General features: G+C 43.1%; 1 protein-coding gene across 3 annotated transcripts in view; it reads right to left on the bottom strand.

The window, feature by feature from the left end:
- Nucleotides 1-526: 526 nt before the first annotated feature.
- Nucleotides 527-9,832, bottom strand: part of KIF20B (kinesin family member 20B) — an 81,092-nt gene continuing 71,786 nt past the window's right edge. For all 3 annotated transcript variants that reach the window (XM_029060521.2, XM_029060523.2, XM_029060522.2), the window contains 5 exons: nucleotides 9,036-9,236; nucleotides 6,184-6,279; nucleotides 3,794-3,938; nucleotides 3,191-3,333; nucleotides 527-789 (listed from right to left, as the gene is read on the bottom strand). In XM_029060521.2, the coding sequence (XP_028916354.1) occupies nucleotides 712-789; nucleotides 3,191-3,333; nucleotides 3,794-3,938; nucleotides 6,184-6,279; nucleotides 9,036-9,236 (663 nt within the window). In that variant the 3' untranslated portion in view covers nucleotides 527-711. The remainder of the gene's footprint in view (nucleotides 790-3,190; nucleotides 3,334-3,793; nucleotides 3,939-6,183; nucleotides 6,280-9,035; nucleotides 9,237-9,832) is intronic.

The raw sequence follows: 9,832 nt of genomic DNA, 5'->3' as shown, positions 1-9,832 counted from the left end.
ACATAGTAAGCAATTAAAAATACCATGATGATAATATTATTACCTAGGGGGAATAGGATGGAGTAGAGGCTGTTGGATTTGGCAGGAAAGAGGTCATTAATCCCCTACATGGGGGCAGTTCACATGGAGTGGAGGGGGTGGAAGTCCAATTGCAGGGGATTGAGCAGAGAGAGCAGAGGAAGTGGAGGCAGCAAATGTAAACAATCATTCAAGAAATAATAGGAGGGAGACGGGGTGATAACTGCAGGGTGCTGTGGGGTCAAAGGAGGGGTTTTTTAGGTTAGGTGAGAGGTGGGCATGTTTGAAAGCAGAAGGGAAAGAGCCATTGAGATTGAGCAGGCAGTCAGGGACGGAGGGGCCAAGTGTTTAAATAAGGTGTGATTAATAAGTGTGTTTAAATTAATAGGTGTGTTTAAATAAGGTTAATTCCAAAAAGAGGTGGGCAAAAAATTAAAATGTCCCACTGTGGTGCCTTATTGAACCTCATACGCGCGCACACACACACCAAAAAATTACAATAAAAGGATTCTTGAAACATTCATCTTTAATTGCAGCATATATATATACACACATATATAAAAGGCACCTTTACAAAGATATTTAAAGCAGGATAAAATTATGATATATACAATTAGCAATGATAAAGGCAGAGAAAACTGCCCCAATCAATCACACGAAGAATTGAATTTAAAAAAGTTATCCACATAAAAGTCATTTGGCTAGTCTGGGCCGGAGTTGTCGTCTGAGGATCTGGTGATCACTTTCCTTGTTCTTTTGATCCCAAATTATCTGAAATAGAAATCACATATAATGTGAAATTAACTTACAAAACCTTCAGAGGAAAAACCGACTTTTAGGTTCTGAATAACAAATGTCTTATCTCAGATTACTAAACACATGACAAAGCAATCTCCCCCAATTTCCTCATGTCTTATTAGACTTAATCTTGGTTTGAATAGGTCTGGACTGTAGAATTTAGTCCATTTGCACTACAAATGAATGACGTATTTTGCTAAACCCTGCAATTCCGGACCTGCGCATCCTACAGGGGAGATATTAGGGTACTAAACTCAAAGGTACGATGATTTCTAGGGTTCCCTGTCTGAATCTGCACCTTGGTCTCTAAAATATCTTCCACACAAACGGACGTGGGGACGGGAACCAAGAATGACTTGGAGAACAATTGGCAAGGGCTTCTTGCATTGCACTTCAGCTTTCTCTGGCATCATCTTTCAAGAGAGTAGGGGAGGCAAGGTGAATGCTGAATATGATAAATCTGGGACTCTAAATTACCTAAACATGGTACCTCAAATTGAGCCAACACTTAAGGCAGGGAACATATTTAGTAAAAACTGTGTTTCCCAGGGGTGCAGAAGTGCATTTCCATGCTAGGAATGAGGACAGATTTAATAATAATAATAATTCTGGTATTTGTTAAGCACTTACTAAGTGTCAGGCACGATACTAAGTGCTGGGGTGAATACAAGCAAATCGGGTTGGACACAGTCCCTGTCCCACACCCGGCTCATAGTCTAAAGGAACAAGTGTGCAGTGGAAGGAAGCCAGGGAGAAAAGGTAGGATAAGACAGCTAGCTTCAGCAGGCCTTTTAGGGAATAGTAAATCCAAGGAAAATATCCCATGTCCAATTGGGCACTCAGCTAATTTAGGCGTAGTTGGAGGTTCCTCTTGACCACGATGCTCTTCTTCAAGAGATTCCACTCCTATCGCTTCATCTGTTTCCTGCCTTCTTCAAGGGTCAGGTTCTAGTTCATTTTTGTATTTTATATTGGAAGAAACTTCAAAGTATTTCTACACGTGAAATTTAGTGAATCCCACAGTAGATACCAAATTATTTTTCTATCGCTCCACAACTTTCTCTTCGATAAAAGAGCTGCATTTTCCATTTGTCAGCATCCCCTTCTTGGGGAGACACCAGTATCTTGTTATCTGCTTGGCGATCATGGGCTCTGGAATTTAGCCACGCTCCTCTAATAAACCTTCCTGGCCCTCCAGAGACCTTTCTCCTTGGTATAAAAACCAAACCCTGCACTGATCTGTTTTTTTAATGATAGACTGACAAATAAAAAAATTGCACAAGTTGGCCTCCAAGGCCGCTCGAATGCGGGCTGAAGGGTGGCTACCTCCTGCTAACCTATCCTGGCCCTGCTAACTGGTCTTGTCGCGTGGGAGTGGCCCAGGCCGTCGTTACTACTGTCCCAAGTGGCCCCCCGGAATATCTTTCCGGGATTTCCACGGCCTTAGAGCGCATCTCTCTCATTAAAACAATTACGGTACTCGTTAAGCACTCGCTTTGTGTCGAGCACAGTTCTAAGTGCTGGGGTAGATACAAGTTAATCAGGTTGGGTACGTGGGGGGTCCACATTCTTCTGCCCATTTTACAGATGAGGTAACTGAGGCCCGGAGAAGTAAAGTGACTTGCCCAAGGTCACATAGCAGACATGTGGCAGAGGGGGGATTAGAATCCTTCTGACTCCCAGGCCCATGTTCTATCCACTAAGCCACGCTTGCCTCTGAATGCGATCGTTGATCCCAAATGAAAAGAAGCGTATGGGTTCACTACACCCTCCTCTCATGCCACCACAGTGGGCTTTTGCACCAAGCCTCTGCCAGCCCACACCGGACACCATATTTCTGGAAGTCACCTCTCCCCCACTTCCCCTCCCCGCCCTACACCCACCCAACACTCTTTTTTAATACAAGGGCAGGAGTGGAGTTAGGTTTGGAACATGGCAGTGGTGCTGGGCCTGGAGGACGGAGGTGGAAATGGGATGATTGGCAGGCTGGCGGGCGAGCTGGGGCTGGAGGGCAAGTTGACTGAGGAGGGGGTTACGGGGAAGGTGAAAGAGATCAGAAGAGGATGGGGGCTAGGTGGAAGGTAGGAGGGCCATGATTGTGAGGAGATGTTCCCCGCCTGCTAAGACCTGGGGCACGTGAAGAACCAACTGAACGCCATTATGCTTTTAACATAAAGAGGGGCATGGCTAGTGGGCCCAGGTTCGGTAGTTTGTTTGTTTTTTTAATTTCAAAGCCATAAAATGAATAGACCTGAACCACAAGTCACAACCTTTAAAGTGGGTCTTTTTTGCATTGGAAGAATGAAAACGTGAACTGCTTCAAGAACACCGACACTCCCGCATTTGTAAAACTAGACACTGAAGCATTACTTACCACCTGACCAGGAATATCTACGGGAGAGGAAATATTTGTGGAATACAGCTTCCGTTTGGCTCTCTTTGTCCTGGATTTATTTTCTTTACTCGGTTCCACTTCGGTAGGCTTCGGAGAGCTTATTGTTTCAATCAGTTTCTTGGCTAGAGAGAAAAATTGGCTTCATCAAAATGCTCAAAAAACAGTAGAGGTCACAATGAGTAGAGGACTTCTGCAACAATTCCAAAATAGGTTCTTTTTCCTTTGGTTTCAAATTCTTCCTTAAACCTGATAACTCTAAATTAATTACAGAGGAGTATTGTAGTTCTTTCTGCTCTGGCTACTGATTGCTAGAGTAAACCTAACCTCAAAAGACAGGCTCCATTTCTGTAGGCAGTAGCGGTGGTCAAGAGGGGAAGAGGTCAAAATCCAGGACCAGGGTGTAATTTGGAGAGAAATGTAAGCAAAAGCCAAAGGAGGGAATTCGTAGGCTGTAAATGTTATTTATGGAGCACTGCACTAAATACGTGGAAAAGTGCAAGAGAAAGAAGAGATGAGTGCCCCATCTAGGAGAAAATTCCCAATTCCCACAACAATTTTATTATCCGTTAGTTCTCTGCATACCCTTTGAGTGAAATTTTGGAGAACCATGCAAGAAACCTCCAAGCTTTTGTAGTGTTCCATCTTTTTTCACGGACGCTGAGTCGGTGCGGAGAGTAGTTTGTTTCTGTGAATAATGCCCCTTTTTAGATGAGAATGCAGTGGTACTCTAATAAGCAGACAGAAGATATTTCTTAGCAAAAAAAATATTTAGATACATTTAACAGCAACAATTGAAGTTATATTTTAAAAAAAATCTATCGTATCTAGATTTTTTCCAGGATATCTCTACTTGCCCAAGAGATCTGGACTGTGATATTTTAAGCTCGGTATGAAAATGAATGCATTGATGGTATTGTAGTAATAGTATCTATTGGGCACTTACTGTGTGAGGAGGACTGTGCTTAGCGCCGGGTGGAGATCAGACCACTAAGGATTTGGGCAGTACAAAACAAGAAAGCCTCACAGTCCCTGCTCATAGGGAGCGAAATTACACGCAAATGGAGGACACGGACATAAAACTACTAAAGAACAAAGTATTCAAAATAAATCAGAGAAAGCACAATAAGCGTAAAAGCCTAAGTGCTGAATGGGCATGTAAAAAGTATGGGATCCATGCTGTTGGGACTAAGTGGCACTGTAGTATATGCCCACCTGTGTATTCTCTCCCAGCGCTTAGTTCAGTGCTCTGTACACAGCGAGCGTTTAATAAGTGCATTACTATTAACACAAGGTAGTAGAGCCCTGTGTGGCTGGAAATCTGAGCCAAGCCCCTCCCAGCTTGGGACTAATAATAATAATATTAATATTTGTTAAGGGCTATGAGTCAAGCACTGTTCATTCAATCGTGTTTACTAAGCACTTGGGAAGTATAATTCAGCAACAAATAGAGACACTGTTGTAAGCGCTGGGGTAGCTACAAGCTAATCAGGTTAGACAGAGTCTCTTGTCCCACAAGGAGCTCACAGTCTTCATCTCCATTTTTACAGATGAGGTAACTGAGGCACACATAAGTGAAGTGACTTGCCCAAGGTCAAACAGCAGACAAGTAGCGGAGCCAGCATTAGAACCCAGGTCCTCCTGGGTTCCCCGTAATTGCCGGGACAAATGCTCTCAGATAAAACAAGAACACATGATTCCATACTTCGAAACCCAGTAAGTGGATCAAGAACAAAACACTGCGTGGACTCTTTTCAACATCTTTACTTTGAAATGCAATCGCCTCATTCTCTAGGGACAAGTAAATGCCATGGCATTTAACAAAAGCAGAACATTTTGGTTACCCAGAATGATCCTATAGACCCTAGACCGTAAGTTCGTTGTGGGCAGGGAATGTGTCTACCAACTCTGTTAGCCTGTGTTCTCTCAGGCCCTTCGTACAGTGCTCTGCACATGGTAAGCGCTCAAATACCACTGATTGACTGAAATACGATTGATACGGTCCGTTTGGTCTAAGCCAGTGCACTGGGGTAACTAAGTTTTTATAGCTTTCTAGACTTTAAGTTCCTTGAGGCCAGGGATCGAGTCTCTTAACCCTACTGTAGTCTCCCAAAGCTCTTACTTCAGGGTTTTGCACCAAGTAAGCGCTCAATAAATATTTTTAACTGTTCTACTTTAGGAATACATCCCTCTCACATTTCCTATTTTAAAATGGTGAGAAACTTTTTTTTTATTGAAAGGAAACTCCCACGATTTCTGAGGGCTAAAGAGCAGCCCTAGGACAAGAAAGTTCGCAAATTCTTCAAGCAGTTGGAACCTCTGACGCCTTTCAGGGATTTGCCGAACTGGGAATTCTGCCCTTTTGGGAAAGATAAGACCCACTTATGGGCTGGGCCAGATAGATTTCCCTTTCCCAAGTCATGCGGGTGACTAAGTTCACATCAAGCCTGAGATCTTGGCTTTGTCCCTTAGATGATAAATCCACAAATGGGAGGTGTGGCCTAGTGGAGAGAGTACAGGTCTGGGAGTCGGAAGGATCTGGACTCTAATCCTGGCTCTGCCACTTGTTTGCTACGTGACCTCGGGCATGTCACTTCAATTCTCTGGGCCTCAGTTACCTCATCTGTAAAATGGGGATTAAGACTGTGAGCCCTGTGGAGGAGAGAGATTAGGTTCAATCCAATTATCTTATATGTACCCCATAGTTTAATACAGTGCCTGTCATACAGTAAGTGCCTAAACACCACAATTATTATCATTATTCTTTAATTGGACTTGGGAGGAATTTTTGTTTGGAATTCTGTTCTTGCTATCAGTGAATCCACCAACCATTTTACTCAACATGTACAGGGGGGTCCAGGGACCTTTGCTGGGGCTTTATCTTTTATTGGTGGACCTGGGTGAGTCAAAGTAACAAAAAAAAAAACCAGGCACCACTCCACCCCCACCATACCAGAAGTAAACTACCCACAAACCTTTTGCTCCCTTTTGACAGGAGAACTGAACTTGGAGAAAGGAGAGTTCAAATTAGTTCTAGCAGCATTCTTCTTATTTTCACTTTTAACAAATTCCTGAAAATACAAACAATTCCAATGCTAGTTAGGTTCACAGGGTATGTATCTCTTTCTCCTAGGAAAAAGATATTTCCCGTTAAAACTGATGAAGTACAATAAGACCCCAATTTTAGTGACTACTGCATCACTAACATCAAGTAGACTTATGAAGAGACATTTCACAAGGAATGACCGTTGAAAAGTACTACTTTCAGAAAAGTTAGTTAGAAAAAACAAATGGAAAAAATCCAAGCCATCAGCTAATCTACCCCAGTCAACTGTGCTGCAGCAGACTGGGTTGTACTGGTAATACAGTGGCCGGGGTCACAAGCCTCCATGAGAAAGAGAAGATGGTCTCGGAGGTTGCTTAGGTGTCACTGTTGCAACTACTGAGTTCTTCACAAGCTCGACTCTCCGCTGCATTCCCTCTTGAACCAAGGTGGTAGCTTTCCTCTGAGACTGGCAACCTTGCTTAGGCTTTTGCTTTCCTCAATCATCCCCACAGTTCCAGCCTGAAGAGTTTCCACTGCCTAGTTTTAGCCACTTTTAAAGACCTCATGGTCATCTGGAAATGCGATCGGTTTCTTGGGTCCATGGCGGGGGGTTGGGAATGCCGGAAAAAGCAGCAGAGACTAGCAACCATTCCAATACTCCCTCACAGAATCGTCTACCGTCCAACCCCTTATGCGGGACACTTGGAGAGACCCGACTTCTTCTGAAAGTGTTGGGAGATTCCACTGTCTCCCACGTAAGCAACTGGAGGAGCACTGGTTACTCGCACGAGGCCAGAACAACTGTGGCTCTTGAGAATCGTGAGCGGCAAGAGGATGTGACTGCCCAGGGGAACTGAAGAATGGGGATCAAGGGCCTCAGCCAGGACATGCGAAATCCAACAGGTGAAATTATGACTTGTGTTCAGGGGTCAAAATGAACTGAACTGAAAGGCACTTGCAGTCTGAGAAAAACGAATGAATGGCAGAGAGAGCCGGTTGTTAAAATGTGCATCCAGCTCAAGAGGTTTGTTTTTTGTGGGAAGGGCGGGGGGGGTGTGCTTAAGTGACAATTTTAGTCAGTTTCATCATTTAATAATAAAACTGAAAGCACACTTGTGCTTTAACTGTGGAACTTTTAAAGACAGAGTCATACTTCAGTGAATACTCAACTTCAGAGCACACTTGGAGGTCAGAGGATATCTGCAAGTGTGTTTGAAATGGAAAAAAAAAAAAAAGAACTGCTGAGGAGTTGAACAAGTAGAATATCGGATTTACAGATAAGGTACACAAAGCCACTGAGAGCCCTAAATGAATTGTAGAAGACTGTGGACTAGCCATGAAAACAGCCATTTTCCTGCCCTTCCAGAAGGTTTGTTTATAGTAGGAAGCAAGAAAATTGCTTGGCATCCCCTCTGACTTCCGACACAGCCAGTATCTCTTATTCCCCTCTTCAGGAATGGGAAGGAAGAACACGCCCCACTTCATAATAGCCCGTGAGCCCCTTCGAGAAACAGGGTCCATGTCTAATTTCCACCAAAGTATTCTTTCCCCGCACTTAATATAGTGCTCTGCACACAATACCCCTCTTCCTCTCACCGATGGTTTACGTCCTGCCCATCCCCTCCACTGAACATCTTCAAGACATGGTACTTGGTGAGTACAATTAAAAGCAGCATGGCTTAGTGGATAGAGCACAGGCCTGGGAGTCAGAAGGACCTGGTTTCTAATCCCAGCTCCACCACATCTGCCATGTGACCTTGCGCAAGTTACTTTGCTTCTCTGGGCCTCAGTTACCTCACCTGTAAAATGGCGTTTAAGAATGTGAGCTCCATGTGGGACAGGGACTGTATTCAACCTGATTAGGTTGTATTTACCCCAGTGTTTAGAACAGTGCTTGGCACATAGCAAATGTTTTACAAGTACCACAATTTAATTTTATATTACGGGGGGAGGGAGAGGGGCTTGGAAACAGGGGAGAGAAAGGAGTCGGTGAGAACTTTGACTTTTTTAAATTTGCCACAAGACTATGGAATTGTTTAACAGAAATTTATGCCTAGAAAGACATCGGTTTTATGTCAGTCAGAGCAAGTTACGACTGATCAAGGCTGCCCACCAACTCCAACGTCACTTGACTACGTGCGACTCCAATCTCAAGGAAGGATTGAATTTCAGTAGAAAGCCAATTACCAGAAACACTACTGGGATAATTTGGATAATGGAGATTTTGGACAGGAACAAGCTCCATTTTGTTTGGCTATGCACACTTATTTGGTTTCAGATAAGTGACGGTTTTCCATAATAGCCTTTCTAAAGTTCTATTTCCATTTCAAATCTATATGAAGGTCTAAGCATTACAGTGACAGATTTTGTTTTTAGACAAAGAATCATACAGCTAGAAAGGACCAAGAAATCATTTGATCCAGTCTCTTGTTCCCAAGCAGGTGAATGCTTGAACTACATAAAATGGAATGGGCATTTAACCTTTTCTGGAGGTTGGAAATTTCACATCACCACCTTAGTAACATATTCAAGTATTTTCAAACCTTGATAGTCAGGACCATTTTTCCTGAGCTCAAGGCAGAATTTATCTAAATTAAGGCCATGAGAACCCCACCAGGAAAAAAACTTTAAATCATGGATTTTCTGACATTTTGGTTTGAAAAATGTGATTACAGCAACAATCAAGTTCAATATAATAAAAATCAGACAGTTATAAAAAGGGTGATTGAATTCGGGGTTTTTTTGGGTTTTTTTTAAGCCATCAGTTAAGTACAGATTTACCTCATCCATCTCGTGACTCTTCCTCTTCCTCGATCTGGTGATCTTAACCGTTACTGGCAGAGTGCTACTGGAGTGCTTCACTGCCATTCTATTAGGCTGTAAAGGCGTAAACTGAATCTCTAATTCTGGTTTTGGAAACCGGCTAGTTTTCCCATTTTCTGTAGACACATCAGAAGACTCAAGAACTACATCCGGACTGGCCTGTAGTTTCAGGGTTTGAGTTAAAAAGACACAAACACACACAAATATTAAAATCTTATTTACAGCGCAAGAATCCTATTTCTAATGTTTCCGGACTACATTCCTTATGCCCTCAAGCTCATGTCATGAATCTGCCGTCGCATCGGCAATCTTTTGAAAACCATCAAAAAATTAACTACATGTGGACCAAGGGAGAGAGACAATTTTGCTCTATAAGCAGGGATGATATACCACAGCTTGCATCCTTTGGGCAGCTACCCAACCAGACTCTACGTGAGGCTCTAACCGGGCCAATGAGACAGGGGGGAGGATGTTATTAAAAAAACTACCAAAAGACAGAACGCATCACGAACTCGTTTCCTCAAAGTAAAACCACAGACAGTGCTCTTCTGCATAACTAAAATCTGCCGCCAAATTAGGAGTCGAAGTGGGAAAGGCAAGAGAAAGAAAGGAGAAAGAAAATTGAAAATAAATTTCCCTCCACTACCTTTTCTCCTGCTCAGATGAGTGCTGGGGCCTTGCTCTTCTCACCTTTAAAGTCCTATTAAAATCACACCTCCTCCAAGAGGTGTTCCCCACCTAATCCCTCATCTCCC

The sequence above is a fragment of the Ornithorhynchus anatinus genome, chromosome 3 (genome assembly GCF_004115215.2).
Source record: "Ornithorhynchus anatinus isolate Pmale09 chromosome 3, mOrnAna1.pri.v4, whole genome shotgun sequence".
NCBI classification, from domain to species: Eukaryota; Metazoa; Chordata; class Mammalia; order Monotremata; family Ornithorhynchidae; genus Ornithorhynchus; species Ornithorhynchus anatinus.
The sequence above is the reverse complement of the archived record's forward strand: the minus strand, read 5'-3'. Positions and strand labels throughout refer to the sequence as shown.